At 32.6% G+C, this 22,199-nt stretch overlaps 2 protein-coding genes and 1 non-coding gene across 5 annotated transcripts; 2 read left to right on the top strand and 1 right to left on the bottom strand.

The window, feature by feature from the left end:
- The first annotated feature begins 7,151 nt into the window (after positions 1–7,151).
- Positions 7,152–7,234, top strand: TRNAS-UGA (transfer RNA serine (anticodon UGA)). The gene has a single exon. It is a non-coding gene; the product is annotated as a tRNA-Ser (tRNA).
- Positions 7,235–8,726: 1,492 nt separating this feature from the next.
- LOC139872166 (uncharacterized) lies at positions 8,727–17,879 on the top strand. 3 transcript variants are annotated; one of them, XM_071860002.1, is made up of 15 exons: positions 8,727–8,743; positions 12,051–12,162; positions 12,925–13,006; positions 13,125–13,228; positions 14,837–14,963; positions 15,166–15,260; positions 15,375–15,498; positions 15,621–15,701; positions 15,967–16,065; positions 16,152–16,310; positions 16,408–16,456; positions 16,546–16,610; positions 16,712–16,756; positions 16,852–17,022; positions 17,248–17,879. In XM_071860002.1, exons 2-15 carry the CDS (start codon positions 12,125–12,127, stop codon positions 17,653–17,655), a joined length of 1,647 nt encoding a protein of 548 aa, XP_071716103.1. In that variant the 5' UTR covers positions 8,727–8,743; positions 12,051–12,124; the 3' UTR covers positions 17,656–17,879. The 3 variants fall into 3 exon arrangements, with proteins under 3 accessions (XP_071716103.1, XP_071716102.1, XP_071716104.1); XM_071860001.1 differs by lacking the exon at positions 8,727–8,743 and having other exon boundaries at positions 11,850–12,162; XM_071860003.1 differs by lacking the exon at positions 8,727–8,743 and having other exon boundaries at positions 11,850–12,162; positions 12,925–13,011.
- Positions 17,880–19,486: 1,607 nt separating this feature from the next.
- LOC139872884 (E3 ubiquitin-protein ligase CSU1) lies at positions 19,487–21,918 on the bottom strand. The gene is made up of 2 exons (XM_071860817.1): positions 21,653–21,918; positions 19,487–20,246 (listed from the first exon to the last, which is right to left on the bottom strand). The coding sequence occupies exons 1-2, from the start codon at positions 21,889–21,891 to the stop codon at positions 19,571–19,573; spliced, it is 915 nt and encodes a 304-aa protein (XP_071716918.1). The 5' UTR covers positions 21,892–21,918; the 3' UTR covers positions 19,487–19,570.
- Positions 21,919–22,199: the final 281 nt, after the last annotated feature.

Here is a 22,199-nt window from a genome sequence, read left to right as displayed (position 1 = left end):
TTTCACTCATTAACTGTTTGAAACCTGATCAAAAAGGTTAGAAAATTATTTATTTTCTGTTCCGATTTATATGTACGGAGTATAAATATTTAAACTTAAAAAGGTAAAAATATTTTTTACAAGTCTAACATCTTCGTAATCGATTTATAGTTCAACTTTTATTTTAGTCCTTCATGAACATGTAATATATCTATATTAAAACTAACGAAACGTCAACCGAGTGTTACAGACGTTTACTATTTAAGCTCGAAATCATTCATATTCCATTTCCTCTCTCTATATATATAGTCAGCTTTTAAGTAACAAGTTTACCACATAAAAATATGTTATATAATTTTAAACAAATAGATTTAATATAATTTTATATATTTACAAATAATATTTATATACATATTATATATATATATATATATATATATATATATATATATATATATATATATATATATATATATATATATATATATATATATATATATATATTTATGATAATATTTTCATTACATCGCATAATATTTTACATATTTATTTCCAAAAAAATTAACCATATATTATTTCAAATAATATTTCAAATTATTATATATATATATATATATATATATATATATATATATATATATATATATATATATATATATATATATATTACAATTAATGGTTCGTGAATCATCGGGAATAGTCAAAGGTCAAATGAATATATGAAACAGTTCAAAATTTTGATACTCAGTTTAACAGACTTTGCTTATCGTATCGAAATCATATAAAGATTAAGTTTAAATTTAGTCGGAAATTCTCGGGTCGTCACAGGTACGTAGGAGATTGATCGTAGGAAGGCCCAGCACTAGGAAAGTAACATGACTATAGGGAAGTAATCCTTCCTCAAACCTATTTCAATTATAACGCACTAAAATCTCTAAGTGTGGGGTAACCCCCGCAACTAACTTAGAATTTTAGAAGTCAATGTCCTTAATTTTTAAAGTATTAAAATATTCTTTCTAGAGAACATTAGGGACAATGTTCTTCTAAGTGTGGGGTAATAGGTAAGGTTTTTAAAGGTCGGAAGTTTTAATAGTCAAGTAACCATAAATCGCCAAGTTTTGAAAAATTCTTTTGTCCAAAAGTAATTGAGCAATGGATATTGGGTAATTTTGAAAAATTCTTACTTTGTTTTCGCCCAAAAGATCTAATAAAATTGCTAGAAATCGGTTTTCGGAACATTTATTAGAACGGAACGATTAAGCTGAAACTTATGTTTTGTGTCAAAAGATTTCTTTTAAGAAAATATGTAAAAGGCTACGCATGATCAAGCACGACCCCTACTCTAAAAAGTGAGAAATATTGGACTCAAAGTATCTGTATGACCCATCAAATCTGTAGTACTTTGTTATTTCAATTGATGAGCGTGCCGGTGTACGGTTCAAGTTAGAACTTGGTTCAGACATACGTTTCAAGACCAATGGTTAGTGAGCGCCATACGTGGTGCAGGTGCGATACTCCTTCCGAAATCATTCTGAATAGAGAAGACAAAAAGCCATCCGTTTTCGTTTCCACTCCACGCAATTTAAACCGATCAACTCACAAAAAAAAAGAAAAAAAAAGAAGAGTTGATGAATCAGAAATATTCACCCCAAATTCACTCCCAAAATACACCATTCACATTCATTCCCCTTTCCATTCATCCAAAGATCCAGAGATCAATGAAGAGATAGATCGATCAAATTCACTTCAAAAGCACTAGTTGAAAGATTCCGAACCCCTGATTGTTTTTGATAGGTCAAAGACCTATTTTCAGTGGATTATCACTTCCTCTCTGGGCACCAGGAACGAAAGACAAAAGTTATGAAGAAAGGGTATGCCGATAAAAAAAATATTTTTGAAAGAGCAAAGTCTATAATAAGGCAAAAAGAAACCCGAGGAGATGCCCTGAAGAAGAATGCTAGAAGAGCAAGAGAAAAAAAATTCTAGACAAAGTCTTAGCAAAATCCGCCTCTTCAGAAGAAAACCTTTACGGAATTCTCAGCCATTATCTATCCAAAATGGATACTCTGAAGAATCAAAGTCTATCAATTCTCTCAAAAATCAAAAGATCTGGATACCTTTCACTGAAATCCATAAATTTCCAACCAAACCCTATAAACCGTCTTCCTCTTGAAAGAATGCTTAGGAAGAAGATCAGTACCGTCCTTACTTAACCGGTGGAGATATCGATGCTTTACCAAGCCTATGATGAGAACTGTTACACGACTGACTTCTGAGCGATAATACAATTAGAATAGGACACCCTAAACACTTGAGTGATATGAGTGATCTGTCAGTGAGGAGCCTAATCATGTATACTCTACATTCGAGAGTTGGAAAGTACGCCTTTTCCACTATGGACGCAATTGAAATCTAGCGATCAAAATCATCAAAGCTCGAAACTTTTTCTAATACTTTTGAAAGATGTGCCGACTTATGATGAAGGCATAATAAAAAGATCTACGGGTGGGGCAATGAAGAATCTATTAGAAAGATCCTTATATTCTCGCTTTCTTGCTTAAGGACAAGCAAAGCTAAGTGTGGGGTATTTGATATCGGGCAAAAAGTCACGTTTTTACCCCCTAAATTAAGCCCTAAAACAATAAAGATTAAAACTTTGCCGGCAAAATTATCGCTTTTTCGGTTGGTTTTGTAGATTAAGTAATTACAAAGGCAATGCAAAAAAATCAAGTAAAACGGAGCTAAAACGAAGATTCTAGAGCGAAAACGGTGAAAGACAAGAAATCAAGTTACGATCAAGTGAATCAAGGCTGACCAGCACCACATACGGGCTGCCATACGGGCTGCCAGTATGGAGTACGGTCTGCCACACGGCCCAACAAACGCCCCCAAGAAATGGCCAGCCAACCATACGGCCTGCCAAATACGGGCCACCATACGGCCTGCCAGGCGTATTTGGGCAAAATTCTGGTCAATTTAAAGGGCCTTCTCCATCCATTCCACCACACACTCAACTTGCAATTCAATTTATATTTTCAATCTTTTAGTTAGTTTTTAGTAGTAGTTAGCTTAGCTTTTATTTTCCGGAGGATATCCCGGCGAGTCCCTGCGATCTCGGGCAGATTTGTTCGGCCTTTTCAGGTTTTTATCCAAAACGCTTCTCTTTTGTATTAAACATGTATTCTTGCTTTTTATGTTTAATAATGCGTTCCAATATTGCCATGATAGCTTATATTATCTGTATGTTGCCATGATAGAAGTTTAGGTTAGCGTAATTATGTTAATTTAGTACGATCACTATTATAATACTGAACTAGGAAGTCTGATAGATTTGTATGCTAGCATCTTAAGGATTGACCAACTTAGGTTGTGACCAGGACTTGTCCACTTGTATGAAATTAGCTACTTCATAGGATTAAGACCCCTGGTTATACTGTATCTGAAGATTCTATGAACTCGGTATGGCCGGAGTTCCCGAGAGGCATCTAATGCACTTTTAGGACACGGAACCTAGGAATTGAGACATGAATGACCTAGTATGCCTATTGACTGTTCCAAAGAGACCTCTTAGGAGCTGTTAAGATCTAGTTAGTGCCTTTACTGTATGACCCAAGCCTATTGCATGTTCTTGTCTGATTGTTGCCTTAGGTCTTAGTCATATCAACTGTTTAGGTACTCATTAGGTTTTTATCTGCTTTACTATCAGTATATTAATTGTAATGCTGTATAATGTTTGATTTGTTGAGATCTCATTAGTATGATGAAATGGTTGTTAGTTTTCATTTAAGGTTTTGCACTTTTGCCAACTTAAACCGAAGGACTCCTTCCGTTTGTGATCAGTATTCAATCAACACGGCACGTTGTTATTCAGTTACCTAAACTGATAACGAGGGTTAGGATTAGAGCTTAACTCACTAATAAACCTAGTACTTTACTGAGGATAACCTCCGAGGTATTGTTACACTTCAGTTATTGTGACAACCCGGAAATTTTTGACCAAATTTAAACTTTATCTTTAAATGATTTAACGTTTCCGACACGATAAGCAAAGTCTATGAAGTTGAATCTCAAAATTTAGAACTTTTTCATTACATTTGACTGCTCTCGACGATTCATGAACAATTATATGTATGTATATATATATATGTACAAGTAAAAACGACTTTCCTACAGTAAAACACTATTTGCTACAGTAAAATGACTTTGCTACAGTAAAACACTATTTGCTACAATGAAACCGTATTTTGCTACAGTGCTACAGTGAAACGAATTTGCTACAGTGATTTGCTACAGTAAACACTATTTGCCACAGTAAACACTATTTGCTACGGTAAAACACTATTTGATGTCGATGAACTAGCAAACAAAAACGGATAAGGCGGCCATGCGATCGCATGGCAAAAACACTGAAAACTCATGCGATCGCATGAGGTACTGTAGCAGGCCACATACTATAAAAGCTCGATTCATTCCTCCGTATTATTATTATTATTATTATTATTATTATTATTATTATTATTATTATTATTATTATTATTATTATTATTATTATTATTATTATTATTATTCTTATTATAATATTATTATTAGTAGTATATATACCTAAAATACTACGACGAGGTCATGAGCGTGTCACTTTCAAAATATGTTTCGAGCGGGATAGAGCTAAGGAAATTATGGGTTATTGCCAAGGAGATTATGGGTAATGTTCGGGGGTATATTTGTGAATCTAATCTTGTGTTTATCATCTCTGTTGCATCTACGTACTTTCCTACAATATTGAATCTCAATATTGATACGTAAGCACTCATATTTATCTTTTATATATTAATTGTGTATCCATGTCTAGTGCTCGAGTATATATATATTTATATATGCTTGTATGCTAAATTTCGTCGTTAAACAGTTATAATGAATCACGAATTAAATACATATATTACTAGTAAAAAGTATATGATATACATGTTTTTGGAAAGATGGCGAAAAATTAATAACTTTTCATTTAGATATCGAATAATTTCGATGAACGGATTAAAAGATATGATCAACTGAATTATAATTGACGTTAATTGAAATTACTTTTGAATCTACAATTAAGATTTAAACAACTCGTTTACGAGATTGATAATTTGGATTTTTGAATATTACCAACCGAGTAAATGAATCCTTATATAAGGTACGTCTCGTTTTGTTAAACAACTGTCAAAATTGACTTTTTGAAACGACATTGGATATCTTTTGTATGTCGATCTCGAGCATTAGGATTGTGATACACTATGACCTGACCTAGCTTGATAGACATTTATTGACCAACATATGTTCTCTAGGTTGAGATCTACGGTTATTTGGTAATCCGAGTTTCGGTCACATTTTGGTGAATGACTTTATATGCTGCTAAGGTGAGTTTCATTGCTCCATTTTTAATTGCTTTTGCAATCTATATTTTTGGGCTGAGAATACATGCAATTTATTTTAAACGCAATGGATACAAGTACATACTAAATTCTACACTGAGTTTGAACCGAAAATCCCTTAGCTTTGGTAACTAGTAGCTGCCAGTACATAGGATATGGACTTGTGGGCGCGAATAACAATATATGGATCCATAGGGCTTGACATCCCCGTCCGAGCTAGAGCGCTAGCCTTTTAACGGACGTGTGTTATTTGAGTTTAGGACACGTTGGTTTGCGTGTGTTAAAACGAATGGGGTATTTATCATTATAACGTTAAAGTTTAGTTACCAGGGTGCTCTGTTATGTAGAATCTATTGATAAACGTTTCTGGATGAAACAACTGAAATCTTGTGATCCACTTTTATGTACAGATTATGCAAAACATTAAAACTATGAACTCACCAACCTTTGTGTTGACACTTGTTAGCATGTTTATTCTCAGGTTTCCTAGAAGTCTTCCGCTGTTTGCTTATATGTTAGACAAGCTATGTGCATGGAGTCGTACATGGCATATTTTTCAAGGAAACGTTGCATTCACCAAATCATCACCATGTATCTTATTTTGACTGCATTGTCAATGGAAGTACTATTGTAAACTATTATTTACGGTAATTGTCTATATGTAGAATTCATCAGATGTCGAAAATCTTTGATTTAAATATTCATTTATGGTGTGCCTTTTCAAAAGAATGCAATGTTTACAAAACGTATCATATAGAGGTCAAATACCTCGCAATGAAATCGATGAGTGACGTGTGCGTCCATATGGATTTGGAGCGATCGTCACAGTTATACGACCAAGTGACATACTTCTCACTGCTCAAAGAGAACTCCGGGAGTTCAGAGATAAGTAGGTCTGTGTAATTGGCTCATCCAACCAGATCTACGTCAATCCAAGCATAGTCTTAGCATAAGCATAATTACCTTTCCCTAACCCAATACTGATGTCTTGGTCAACATTTCCCTGATCTGCATACTCCGGATATCCCTCCAATTTATTTACTTTTATGCATTTAAGACCTTTAGCTAAAATCAACTACTATCTTTTATCCTGGTAATTTAACTAAAAGACAATTATCCACTTGATCTTCAATTCGTTAATTAGCATAAAATTCGACAATAGGTTAACTTACACCTTCTACACCTTAGAAAGTAAAAGTAAATTTAGGCCCCGCAAAATATAAATAAACGAAGACGCTGTGTGCTACCGAATCGGACATCGTGCGACCTAACGACACCGTACAAAACAAAACCGTCCGTTAGTGGCATATCACTAAACCCTATATTTTAACCCCCTAATGTCTAAACCCTAATTTCTAACCCCTTAAAAAAAATACTCAGAATCAAAACATCTAATGCATTGAATGTTTTCATTTTTTTCTTCGAGTGTTTTACCGTCAAAATAATAACATTCATCAGAAAGTGTCTTTTTTAAATGCTCATATTTTCATGTGATCTTGATGCTTGAAAAAAAAATCGAAAAAAGGAAAAAAATTTACTTCCCCCTGAAAAAAGTGCTTCCCTCTTGATTATTTATATATATATATATATATATATATATATATATATATATATATATATATATATATATATATATATATATATATATATATATATACACACACGAAGATGGAATCTGGTCGGGTTTGGGTCGGGTTTAGGTAATCCCAGACCCGATGGCCATTTTCTATTCGGAAGAATAAAATAAAATTGTCTTTTGGAGAGATGGCTGAGTGGTTGAAAGCCCCGGTCTTGAAAACCGGTATAGTTTACTATCGAGGGTTCGAATCCCTCTCTCTCCTTTTTTGAATCGGATCAATATCATGAATAACAATATCTGAGCTATTAAATTAATTCGTCTTCGAGAATTGAATAGTATAACATACGAAGATCCAAAGATGAGGGGCTGATCCAAGAAGCCAATGCCAACAAGTGGTTCCATAGCTCCCCCAACCACATCAGGAAAGGGACCTCACGCTTCCCTTCTATCTTAGGTTCTAAAACCCGGCACCGAAACCTAAAGTGGCGAAACCAGGATTTGTTTTCACCCGGTGCAAAAAAAATAATAATTAAAACCGTGACAAGTTTTTTGGCTAAAATATGGAGATTTTTGGACAAAATTTGAAGGTTTGTGAGCAAAATTTGAAGTTTTTAGGGAAAAATTTGGAGTAATTTGGTCAAAATTTGAAGGTTTTGGGCAAAATATGTAGGTTTTGGGGCAAAAAAATTCACCGGGGACAAAGTCGAAAAATTCAAAATTTTAACACTAAAAAATACAAATTCACTGGGAGCGTCCGCCCCCTTCCCCCCAAATAAAAACGCCCCTGAAGCTCGGTGAAGAAAATTTGAAGTGGAAGAAAATGGAGAAGATGAAGATGTGAAGAAGGTGAAGAAAAAAAGATAGATTACGAAGAAAAGACAAAAATACCCCTCGTGTGCACTGCACATGCATGGCTTAACGGAATTTGTTAAAGTTCGTTACTGACAGGGACCACCCACACACGTTTAGAAAACCACATGGACCAACCACCCCAAAAATAAAGTTTGGGGACCAACAACTGTAGGATTAATGTGCAAGCTACAACATACAACTATATGGCTAAATTCATTTGAGCCTTCGGGGTCACACACATATACACCTAGACGTCATATGAAATATATATATGATGTATATATATTACTCAAGTAACGAAACAAGTTAAATTTTTAATTATGAATTGATTAATTTTTTAATATTAAATAAGTAATTTAATTAATCCTACTCCGTATCTTTTTATAATCAATATGTTTGTCATTTTTTACTAGTACAGAGGTTGAGTCACAAAAAGGAAATAAACATATTGAGTGTGTATGCTCACAATCTTGTTTTCTTATAACAAAGTCAAAAGTTGGTTACCAACTACAATTCTATTCCATATTATAATATATGATAGATCTTTTTGAGATATGATATGAATAATATCCAATCAATGAGTCAGTGACAAAAGTGTTATATATGCTAGCTAAATTTTTTTTTTGAGAGAAGATATACACAAAAAGGTAGAAAAAGAAAACCACACTATATTTCTTTTGTTGTTGTACGAAATTAAAAACAACCCAAGTTTCTTTGGGTACTTTTTGAGTGAAAGAAAAATCATACGGAGTATTATTTATCTATTGCTTATTAATATAATTTGATTATATTAATTTGTTACTTGGAGTTTGGACTAACATCTATTGACGATCGTTTGAAGTGTAGTGTGGACTATCCAAAGAGACGGTCATATTTTTGATCGTAGGTTTCTCTCCTTCAATCAGTTTCTTCAAGAAAGGTATATCGTTAACTCCTCCTTTGTTTTTATATTCATGACAATTATTGTGGTGTAACTGGATCTCATTGGGATAAATTAATCGTGTGCACGTTTCATTAAATATATGAATATTTAATCTTGTAAATATTTTTTATGAAATAATAAAAGATTATTATTTTTACTATCCGCTGCGTTAATATGAATTGTTAAAAGTACACACGGTTTTCCATCAACAACTTCATTTCATATAAACCACATGGACCAACCGCACAATTTTCTCTCTCTTTGAGTGGAGAAATGACTTCTCTTTAATCTAGTATATGAGAAAGATTGTCAAAATCTCACCTCCTCATACTTCACTTTTGTAGAATTGAGTTTTGTTGTTGTTTGTTTGTTTTACATTAGCTGCATTGTATGGATATTCTGTTAGTTATATTTATGTGTCCTTTAAAGTTTTTATTAAGTTGTTTGATTGTGATCCGTATTCAACTATGACAGAAATGGTAGACGTTATACTTTTAGTTTGTTATGAAGTCGTCAAGTACAAATATACAACTGAAAACAACAAAAAGAAAGGACAAAATCATGACTCAAATATAAAGATTTGCATCTCAAATACCCTAATATAAATGGAGAAATTAGCTTAGTAATTACATGGAAATCAATGTATTTTAACTTCGGAGTATTAAGTAAGAATGAAGAAAAAATCAATATATCTATATCTATACTCTATATACATGGGTTGAATATGTGACTGAATTAGTGATTTTTATACATTTATAAAACTTTTATCTAGAAAAACTTATACATTTAGGAATACTTATATTTACTAATGTTAGAAATAAATGGAAGCAATTAATTTATTTCTCTTCATGTACATGTAATTATGCAATCAACCACTATATAAGAATCTCAATATTAACATTTTCACATCTTAAAACTTTAATGAATAGAAAAAGAAGTTGATAACAGTAATTCACACGATCATCAGTAAAAAACTTTTGATATAAATAACGATTAGTTATCTATATATTATATAAACCTCTAAAATGATGATGTCATCATTTCACTAATTACCCTTTAATTTTACTTAATTATGATGTCATTATTAATCTATTTGAATCACAGATATCATAGATAGATATTATTCAATCTATAAGTTTTATTAAAATGCTAAAATGATGATGCGATAATTATCATTTTCCCTTCTATAAAAAAACATAAAAGTTAAAAGAAAATTGTGAAGAAATGTAGTTGATGTCATATATAGAATTATTTTTACAATTAAATTAAATCTACTTAATGATATCATAAATAAGAATTATATAATAAATGTAATTATATTTTTAAAAATTAATCAAGAAGCATTTGTTATTACTAATAATTATTATTAAAAATATAAATACTCAATTTCTAAAAAATCTTTATTATTATCTATTATAATTATAATTATAATTATAGTTATTATATTTTTATTATTATTCAAATATGAGTAATTTTAATGATATTAATTACGTTACATATGTATGCGAATTAAATGTCTCAATAAAAGGTTGTAATGTAGGCTTTTATGACAAAGTTAAGTACATCAAGGTAGTTCATTTATTCTGACCAAGTTAATAAGTACATCAATATATTTGTAAAAACAACGACAAGTTTCTTAGTCGAAATTCGTTGTTTCACGAGTCATTAAACTAAATGACTTTAACATTTACATTCTCTAATACCTAAAACATATTATTAAACTGTTTCATTAAAACAAACCCGTGATTTTACGGGTCATTTTACTAGTTTAAAATAGTATTAACGTATTATTACTTAGAATATTAAATTATTAATTATTTTAATTCTTACTCTATTTAGTTATAGTTATAGGACGGTTTATTTATAAATAGAATATATTTTATTAATCTATATAAATTTTAAATCACGTTTTTCAATTTAAAAATGACACAATAGGCCTTACCTAATTATTAACTAAATTAACTAAATATGAATAACATTAAAATATAAAATATAATTATTTGAAGATATGATTATATTTAATTACTTAATATTAATATTATTTTCAAATCTTGAAGAAAAATCTCAAATGACATAGTATTATAAATTTTTAAGAAGCTCCAATATTGACACGTTAAAAAAAACTTACGTATCGAAAGAAAAAGTTTGCCACATAAACCGATACATGTCGCCTCCATATTCCCATCAGTTAATAGGTAAAAATATCTTTTAACGAGCTCATGTTTGTCAATTGAAGTTAAAATGGTTATTTGATAGGTTAAGTAAATAAATATGTTTTTAAAAACAACTATTAATTTTTTAGTTAGAATCCGTGGTTCCACGGGTCATTAAACTAAATGACTTTTGCATTTACATTAACTAAATACTTACACATATTATTAAACTATTTTATTTAAATAAACCCGTGATTCATGGGTAATTTCACTAGTTAGCTACTAAACATTTGTTGATAAAGCGTCGATAGCCTATAGGTTTACTGAACCATCTCAATTCATCCCTTTTAGCTTAATAGCGTGTTGATCTTCCCTTCAATTTTTCAAATTACTAACTATGAGAATATTGAGATTTGACATTCCACTTTCCACTACTCTGCTCTAGCGTTTCCTCGATGTTCTATGCACACGTTCATTGACGTTCCATGTCAAAGTCTCAAAAGAGATGTCGGACACCTCAAGGTTTCATGTTAAAGTTCCACTTAATTAAACCGGTCAACAATGTGCTTTAATAAAAGCAACTAAGTTTGAGCGGTAAGTCTTTTAAGCCAAGGTTAACACAAATTATAGTGTGTTTATAATTATAACTATTTCGACCTACATGTAGCTGATTTTCTCATCAATTAACTCTTACCAACATCTATAATCAAGTTAACGATTCCGGTTAATCAAAATTTGCAATGTTACTTATCGAATTACAAATCGTTTCTGTTAACTTCCATTCGATTTTGTCAATTAACTTAATTACGATTGTACAGAAATCATTTCGATTTTTAGGTAATGCTAAATTGCTAACTGCTAAGCACGTGCCCTAGCACTACATGGTGTTCTTTAGAGAGAAAAATAATAGTAATACACATACACATAGATGCGTCTTCAAATTGGGAAAAAAAAATTCAATCTTTTTTTACACAAAACATAAACTTTGAACCGAAACACCGTTGACAATAATCAATTCTACAACACCACCACCCAGGCAACCCAAAAAATCCCCCTTTACCAAAAAAATCCCTACTTTTTTTATGATTTCTTCCGAAATTTGACTTCAATTTTGTCTAGGGTTTGTCAATTCACAAATCGAATACATACAGTTATATATACACACACAAGTTGAAGAAAAATCAGGATCTTGGAAACTAAGAAGATCTGTTGCTGTTGAATTTTAATGGAACAGCTTATTAACTTCATTATCCGTCCACCTAGGTTATTTACATTTTCCATTTTTCTTTAATTTCAGTTCCCGTTTGTATCATGTTACAGATACATGATGTATAATATATGTTTTTATCCTAATTCTTGATCTGGGTTTTTATGGTTGTACGTAAAGTTTGCTTTTTTGGGTGTTCTACATGTTGGGTTTTGTTAAAAAATGTGAATTTTACTTATTTTTGTACTTCCCTTTTCGTTTTAGCTTCTGGTGGGTTGTTTGGTTTCTGCACTATTTTTGGTTTCTGATAATTAAATGGATAATTTTATGGATAGTTAACTATACGTTGTTGTAGGAATATGTAGTGGATTATATATGGAGTGTGTTTAGGGGATTATTGGTGATATCATGTTCATTTGGTAACTAATACATATACAAGTAGTTGTGATCGTTCGATTAGAGATAGATAGATGCACTCAGTGATTCATATTGCAATATCAGTTGATATGAACAAAAGATAGTTTTATGTTTGTTAAAAGATTGTTTCAAATGATATGTTTTTGCAGCAATTTATGCATACATGGTTTTGACCTAAATGTTGGGTTTTTTTTTCATGAGTTGTATGTTTCTTAATACAAAGGCAATCCATGCGCTATACTTGGTTTTTTTCATATTGCAATATCAGTTGATACTTATTTTTTCATAATTTCGTTTTCATTGTACTGTGACGACGATAGTTCATATTATTCGTATTCATTTATATTTTTTTGCTAGATTTAATTAATAGATGTTGTGATGTTTCTTTGCTTATGTGACAGAGCTGAATACGAGCCAAACAATGATTTACTAGATCAAGAATTCATGCTTAAAGGAAAATGGTTTCAAAGGAAAGATATAGAGGTAAGGTTTGTTAGTTTTTTCTTCAGATCTATGCATGTACTTTATACATATTTGGGCAATCATACAGAAAACACAAACAAATTTTAGCTATGTTATTAAGAATTTCATATATTTTCAGATTGTAAATAGTCGAGGAGATGTTCTACAGTGTAGTCATTACTTGCCTATTGTGAGTCCAGAAGGAAAGCCTTTGCCGTGTGTAATATACTGCCATGGAAACAGGTTAGCAAGTTAGTTCAATAACCCTAAATACTCTATATTAGGTTGATACTCCACTATATATGGCCATCCAAGTCAACCTGGTTTGGTGCAATCAAGCATTATTAATAATTATAATCTTGATCTATAACTCCCAGATTTAAGACGACCAAGTTAGTTCAATAACCCTTAATTCGTTTTCCCGTTATGTTTAATCCTTTTTCTCTATATATTATATCAACTTGTGTTGTTGTCTTCAGGGTGTGTCTTGCAACATAACAGACATAAAGAGAGCTCGTTTGTTAATGTTATATCTACTTTAGCTGATTATAACTCTTTCCAGTCCGTAAAGCTTCTTAACTTACTTGATTACGAGTGACGAAAAATAGTAAAAGTGGTAACCAAATTAGATCAATGGGAGAATCTGATAATCAAGCCGCTTTTAAATGCATCAACTTACCTTTTTGGTTATGTCCGTGTCAATACACTGCTAGGGTATGCGATTGTGCTAAAACACAACTTGATGATCGTATTCTCCGAACAGTGATATGATTATGTTACCCCATTTATTGTTTGTTTTCGCTAATAATTAAGTAAGTTAAGAAGCTTTATGGATTGACAAGAGTTATAATCAGTTTGAGAAGATATGACATTGACAAACAAGCTCTCTTTATGTCTGGAATGTTGGAAGACATACCCCGAAGAGAAGACAACAATGGTTGATATCATATATATAGAAAGGATTAAACATAACGGGAAAGAGAAATTAGGGTTATTGAACTAACTTGATCGTCTTTAATCTAGGAGTTATAGATCAAGATTATTGATAATGCCTAGTTGCACCAAACTATGTTGACTTGGATCGCCATATATAGTGAAGTATCAATGTGTGTATATATATATATATATATATATATATATATATATATATATATATATATATATATATATATATATATATATGTCATCCTTTGCCACGTGTCTCTTAAAGTTCACTTAGGGATGGCATTAGGCCGGGTTTAGGTAATCCCGAACCCGATTAGAAAACCCCGTCCTAAACCCGGACCCGTCGACTCCCCATTTGGTTACCAGATAGCTGATTAACGGGTTTCCCCTATGGTATCCGGGTCCGCATTTACTTACGAATTATTGGATAAATGGGTTTTCCCACGGGTATTCGAGTCTTTTCGGGTATACGGGCTGAGTAATCGGGTATACAGGCCGAGTAATTGGGTATACGGTCTGGGTTATCGGGTTTACGGGTAGAGTATATGGACACGGTCTTGTTTCGGGTGTACGGGCCGAGTAATCGGGTTCGTGGGAATTTTTAACAAAGGGCGTAAAGACTAGAGCTTTTCAACTCCTCTTTTTCCAACCCACAAAAAAATTAAAAGCCATCCCCATACCGGCCCTAGACCTATTTACTCGGCCCGAACCCGGCCCAAAAATATCGGGTTTCGGGTTTCCCGTCAGGTATGGGTTTTTTTGCCACCCCTAGGTTCACTAAGCTTGTTGTTATAGACAATCGTTTACATAATCCCACATTATAGTTACCGGTTTTGTTTATTAACATGTCATAGGTATGATCATTTAACTAATAGTTACAAGGTGCATAATGTGATTTTGTTGTAGTGGTTGCCGAGCAGATGCTAGTGAAGCTGCTATAATATTACTTCCGTCAAATATTACCGTATTTACCCTTGATTTCTCTGGGTCTGGACTATCTGGAGGAGAACATGTCAGTTTAGGGTGGTACGAAGTAAGTGAAAGAATAATCATTTTCTAGTATAAATGTTAACTTTATCTTATACCAGACTTGTATTTAAATAATGCTAGTTTGAGTTTTAACTAATATATGATCCCTATTCATCATGAACTGAGCTTATTTTAGCATTAATAGTTAAATATTAGCTTGTATATTTTTCACCAAATAGATTAACAAGGATTGTTTCATTTCACAGAAGGACGATTTGAAATCAGTGGTAGATTATTTGCGGGCTGATGGAAATGTTTCATTAATTGGCCTTTGGGGCCGATCAATGGGTGCTGTAACAAGGTAACATGCATGTTTTGTTGTCTTGATTATCAAAGTAGAGATAATATTGGTTAATTTCATTTAGTAGCTTTATATGGTCAGCAGTTTTATTGACTTAAGTGTTGATGATGTCAGCCTGATGTATGGAGCCGAAGATCCGTCAATAGCAGGAATGGTTCTTGATAGCCCTTTCTCTGATTTGGTAGATTTAATGATGGAACTTGTTGATACCTACAAAATTCGTCTGCCTAAGTTTACCGTACGTTGATTAAAATTTATGCATCCATGATTTGTCTATCAAGCTAAGACTATATTATATAATCAGATTTTTTTCAGTTTTTGTTACTTAATTATCTGATTTTGTGTCGTGTTTGTCTTCAGGTTAAGTTTGCTATCCAGTACATGCGAAGAGCTATTCTTAAAAAGGCGAAATTCGATATTGTGGAGCTCAATACCATAAAGGTTACCACTGTTCCACCTTTAATATATATACATATCTATATCTATATATATTATATATACATATGTATATGTATATAATTATGTATATACATATGTATATATATACATATACATATACATATGTATATGTATATACATATGTATATATATACTAACATACATATGTATTTGTACTAACATATATATGTATATTAGTATATGTACTAATATGTATTTTTAATTTTAATGCTTTATGTTAAAAGCTGATTCGGATTTCTGATTATAGGTTGCAAAGTCTTCTTTTGTTCCAGTTCTAATTGGTCATGCTGGCGATGATGATTTTATACAACCACATCATTCTGATCGTATCTACGAAGCTTACATGGTAATCTACTTACTATATATCTGTTGGTTAAGACAATGACTAGACGTTCGTAATTTTATTTTTATTACCATAAAATATCGACACAGGGGGACAAGAATATCATCAAATTTGAGGGCGACCATAATTCACCACGCCCTCAATTCTATTTCGATTCTATAAACATCTTTTTCCACAACGTTTTGCAACCACCAGAAGATGAAGTTAAGGGCAACTTCTTTGATTCGTCTCTTGATTACCTCGGCAAGGTATATTTTACAAATCATATTAATTTATTTTTTTTTTATTATGAAGAATTTTAGGTATATGTTACTAAACTATGATCTTTTAATTGGTTATTTTCAGGATATCCATGGAGTTGGATATGAAGATGATTTTTTCGTTACCCCTCAAGGTAGGTTTTAATGTTTTTTAGTTCGTTTGATTACGCGTTCTTTGAAAAGTTGTGACTTAATAATATTTATGTCTAATGAAATCGTTTAGCATCAAGTAGTACGGAGGATGCAATTAATCAACTCCGTTCTAAAAGGCCGATGAGTAGGACTGAGGTAAGTATATGATTTTATGTGGGTTATTTTTTTGGCTTTGTAGTATGCGAAGTTCCCTGTTTTGCAAATAATTTATTCATGTATATTTACTTTACTTTCAGGTCCCTTCTGATATCCCGTCAACAGATAAACAATGTAATTCCGAGGTATATTCGTTTTTTATTTTTTTTTAATCTTTATTTTTTGATGGAAGCCATCAACCATCCAAATATTGAACTTGTTTTGGATATTCTTGTTTTAGGATGAAGGAAGTTCGACTGTGCCTACTCCATCGTCATCATCGTCTAAAATGATAAACTTTGAGTTTTCTAATGGCCATCGGTATCCATCATCAGTAGATGATAATGAGTATGTCGAGTACCCACTTCAACACGTGGAAGGTTTCCCGTGCGATCTCGAGGAAGAAGAAAGGGTAAGCATTGTAAAATGGGCAGGTCTTACGGGTTGGGTCAGGACCAACATAATCTTACACTGATTAAAACACGTTGGGTCGCGTTGACCTGCAACCTTAATTTTGTTTTTTAATTCAAACTTTATACATTATCAAGTATTAAAGTAATAAATATGATAGAAAACTAACTAATTGAAGTACATAATTTGATAACTTATATCAATTCGTGTTGTTAATTTTTTATAGATGCTCATGGAAGCCGTACTCCTGTCGTTAAAAGATTTAGAACCGAAACAACCTAGCGAGCAACCAACAGCAGATGATAGCAAGCCTTTGGCCGCCAATGACGGCCCACCTATAAAAACGGATCAGACACGCTTTTCAACAGCAAGCAGCAGCAATTCGCCTTCCGAATTTATGTCTCCATGTAATAGCACATCGTCAGCTGAACAGTCGTCAGATATAACTGCATCTGCAGATGGTTCTGGTAGTGCAAGTAAACGTTCTGTTTCAGATACTGGATTAGTTGGTTCCTCAGATGCTGACATGGCAGATAGAACAAAAGCTACAGTAATAGTTGAAAGAGGTCCATCGAGTAACATAATGGACGGGTTGTTAAAACGTTGGGATCTTAAATTGTTTAAGAATAGATGATGATTTCAGGGGTTATTTATGGTGATTATGATTTTTTTTTTTTTTTTTTTTTTTTTTTTTTTTTGAGGTGGTGTGGTGATTCATTGATTTGATACTCGAAATGGAACTGGAAATGTGATAGAATTTGATGCTCGAGTGTTGTAATTTGATGTATATAAGGTTTTAATCAATGGTTGTGTTTCTGTAATTTATGCAAGTGTAGAATGCCAATTGAATGTTTGCATGAAAGCTTAAATGCTTTTGTTTGTTCCTACAACAAAATAATTGTATCTTATGACTATCTTATAGAAATAGAATAACAAGTGTTAAATATTTACACCAGTGGGTACAATAATATCGTATGACTAATACATCGACGTATTGTGTGTACTGTAAGCATTGCTTCAATGGTATCCAATGCCTTGGTAGGGTGGGCTCGCGATTAGTTGCCAAGCAACCCGGGTTCGATTCCGAGGAGGGGGAGGTTTTTTTTTCAGGATTTACTGCGATTAGTTGCCAAGCAACTCAGTTCCCGCGATTAGTTGCCGAGCAACCCGGGATGATCCTTGGAGTTTCCTACCTAGCGTGTGTGGGTCGTAAATGAGAGTATTCGATGTGAAAATTGCCGGTCAAAAAAAATATATATATGTAATTTTCCTTATATTTTGAGAAAGCTATTTTCTAATGGAAGCTCTTAGAGGCGTCATTAACATGTATTATATAATAATTGTACAATCAAGTAATCGTTACCACAAAATTAATAACTAGTCGAGTAGGAATAACCGCTACGTACAATTATTTTAAGCATTTTAACGACAACACTAAGGAGCCTTAGGATGATCGTTTAAGAAATAGAAGTTCTACAATTTTATTGCATTAGGATAAAAGAGAGAATAGTAAGGAAAAATTAGACAAATATACATATCAATTTTGTAAAATTCTTTTGTATACATTCTTTGTAAACTTCTTTCTATATGTTCTTTTTACTATTTGTTAAAGCAAAGAAAGAAGCTATGTTTTTTTTTTTTTTTTTTGAATGGCTATTTCAGCATCACCTTATGGTACTGAACCACATTCATGGTCATTGCCACCCACACACGCTAAGGAGGAAACCGATCTGGAAACCAGGAAGGGAAGACCACCGAGGAGATTTAAACTCGGGAAAATCCTCAAAGTTTGCCTCTCCAAGGATTCGAACCTGGGACACAGTCCTCAAAGTTTAGTCTCCCATACGAGTCAACCAAAGGCTCGGTGGTGAGAAAGAAACTATGTATTTGTCTAAGCTTCATTTTTGCCTTTCACAATATATTTATATTTTTGGTCTAAGCTTCATTCTGCGGCAAAATGTTTCATACTCAATTTCATTCCAACTTTTCTTTGTTCAATCTTTAGTTTGGAACTCGTAGTCTTTACTCACTTGTCCTTGTTATCATAAACTTATTACGATAAAGATCCTACATATAAAACAACTACGCTGCGACAAAAACCATCTAAACTAGAGACGTCTATTTATACTCTTATTACGTAAGTACACAGACATGTAATTGATACAGAGTAAACAGAATGTAACAGTCTCAACAGAAACCTAAGTGAGTTGGTGAATTACGCGATCTGCACTCTTATAACAAAAATGGAGTTCTCAAGTGAAAAGTGACGGTAAACCTAGGTAAACCCTGTGGCTGAACAAATATCCAGTAATGTTTACATTTCAATTCATATTTGGGTGAATTCAGACAATAGAGCAAAATAACAATGCAAATGAAGATTGTACAATCAACTGAAGAAAATGTCAAAATCAAGAGAACATATGGAAACAAATACAAAGTATAACTGCAAGTGTCAGATACCGAAGTAAAGAACAAACAGCTTGATTATATGACTGTCAAGTAAGAGTACAATAACACTAGTATCCAACACAAACCAAACATCAAAAAGATCATGTTTTCTGAGCTGGCCTGACCAACCCTAGTCCCGAACCACTTCCTAAATGCTTAAAATCTTTTGCTTCAAGATTATCCCCATGACCCGCAAACCCAGTTCCACCTTTCTCCAAATTAATCAAATTTCTCTCTTTACAACCCTTATTACACACCAGACACACCTTATCAACCGCCATAAACTTATCTGCACACTTTTTACAGAAAACATGGCCGCAAGAACTTAACGCCACGAGTGACGTTGTATTAGTTAGAGTAACCTGGCAGCTAGGGCAGATATATGTTTTATCTAGTGCAGAAGCTTTCTTTTCCTCATTTGGGTCTTCTGTAAAACTAATAGGGAAGAGGGACTTCAATCTAAGCTTCTCGTTACCTTCTGGGCAAGTTGTGCAGGTAGACGGGGCGTTGACTTTGACTGCAGCTTCGGGGGTAGCAGAAGGTAACCAAAATGCTTTCATGGTACGAAGTGCTTCTTCTTCGTATGAAGTGGTTTTAACACTGTTTGCTCCATGAAATCCGTTTCGATCCATGTCGATGTTTTTATCACTGTATTGTGGTAGTGCACCATGGTTGGTTTGATCGAATGCATCGAGTTCTCTTGCTTTTTGTAGCGTTAACTTCTCTGTTTCGTCGTCTTTTTCTTGCTTCAGTTGAGTAGTGTGAGCAGCCTGCTTCCTGTAACAAGATTATAACATACAAGCTTTTCAGAAAACATTCAAGAAACATCTAAAAAGGTTTTTTGGTCTTCAGACTACCATCATCAACCACAAAAAAAAAAAACAATTTTACCATGTTTCTACAGATAAAAATGTATAGTTAGGGTGTGTTTGGATGAAAGTAGGTGGAGCTGGAGCTGGAGCTTATAAGATAGAGCTGGAGCTGGAGCTTATTTTTTAAGCTAGTAGCTGGAGCTTATTATTTTTTATAAGTGTTTGGTAAACTAGCTGGAGCTTATTTCCTAGTTCATAAGCTCTACTTTTTTTCATAGGGTGTGTTTGGCGCGTAGCTTATTGGAGCTTATGGAAGCTTATGGAAGCTTGAGCTTATGATTTTAATAAGCTTCAAGTCATAAGCTTCGTTTGGTAGACAAAAAAAGTAGAGCTTATGAAAATCATAAGCTCTGAAAAATAAGCTACTTGTAGTAGCTTATGAAAAAAAGTAGAGCTTATGAACTGAAAAATAAGCTCCAGCTAGTTTACCAAACATTTATAAAAAATAATAAGCTCCAGCTACCGGCTAAAAAAATAAGCTCAAGCTCCAGCTCCTGCTCATAAGCTCCAGTTCTAGCTATAAGCTCCAGCAAAGTAGCTTATTTTTTCAGAGCTTATGATTTTCATAAGCTCTACTTTTTTTCTCTACCAAACGAAGCTTATGACTTGGAGCTTATTAAAATCATAAGTTCAAGCTCCTATAAGCTCCCATAAGCTCCAACAAGCTCGTCACCCAAACACACCCTTAAACTAATAGAAGTCAATTAGAATACAGTGATTTCAATTGGAAACAAAAGGTGAATTTAAGAGTTGATAAACAGATGACCGAATAGCTCAGTCTTATGTATCAATGTATCCATATCTATGAGAACACATCAACAAGGTACTATGGAGCTATTATCAAGTATAGAATCTCATCTTCTTCCTTAATACAAAACCAAAGTTTTTTTTTTTAACACGTATAACTGTAAACTGATTCTGAAATACACAATGTTCAATTATGCAAACCAAATCATTACAATAATGTAAAACAATCAAAAAAAGTTTCAAACTTGCATCATAAACACTTATGGTAGTTCTAATTTCTAGACTTAATTATGTAATTTCAAACAAACAGATACAAAATTCTAATCAAATACATCAACTTTTTCATCCAAATAATCAAAAACCAGTAAATCAGCATCAATTTTTATCACACAATTAAAACCCTAACGCCTTTATTTTGCAAACCAAATTATATACAATTCAAGTCTAACTTGCATCATCTTCAAATTCACACTCTAAATCTCTAATTGATACTCATAAAAACAACCTAAAATAAATGTATATATGTATGTATGTAAACATTATTAGTGGAGTATTAGTTAGTACCTTTGGATATCCTTTTTTTGGGACAACAGGCACTCAAAGATGCATTCTTTACAGAAAACATGACCTTTTTGACAGCACAATGGATCGATGAATGGTTTCAAGCACAGGGAACAAGTATCGAACGGTTTAATCGAGTCTTTACCGAGCCTTTCTTTTTGAGTACCGTAACCTAACTTTTTCTTTTCGTCATACGTGAAAAAAGCTAGATCGTTATTGTTCTTCGAATGTCTCTGAGGCATCTTGAAAGATCGATAACGAGGTCTATTGATTTAGTTCGAATTGATTCAAAGCTCGAGTGAAATTATAAACCCTAGAATTTGTATCCGGGATGATATTGTGTAAAGTACTGTTTGGATCCCTTTGATTTATATTTTATGTTTTTATTCAAGCGATTATATTTTATTTTTTATATTAAATTAAATAATAATAATAATAATAATAATAATAAATAGGGTTGATTCTAATTTCTCACACACTATTTTTTCTATCCATCTACATTTTTATATCAAAAACTAACAATTATACCTTAAATTTATTTAAGGAGTTA

The sequence above is a fragment of the Rutidosis leptorrhynchoides genome, chromosome 10 (assembly GCF_046630445.1).
Source record: "Rutidosis leptorrhynchoides isolate AG116_Rl617_1_P2 chromosome 10, CSIRO_AGI_Rlap_v1, whole genome shotgun sequence".
In the NCBI taxonomy this organism is placed as follows: domain Eukaryota; kingdom Viridiplantae; phylum Streptophyta; class Magnoliopsida; order Asterales; family Asteraceae; genus Rutidosis; species Rutidosis leptorrhynchoides.
Note: the sequence above shows the minus strand (reverse complement) of the source record. Positions and strands in the feature narration are given on the sequence as shown.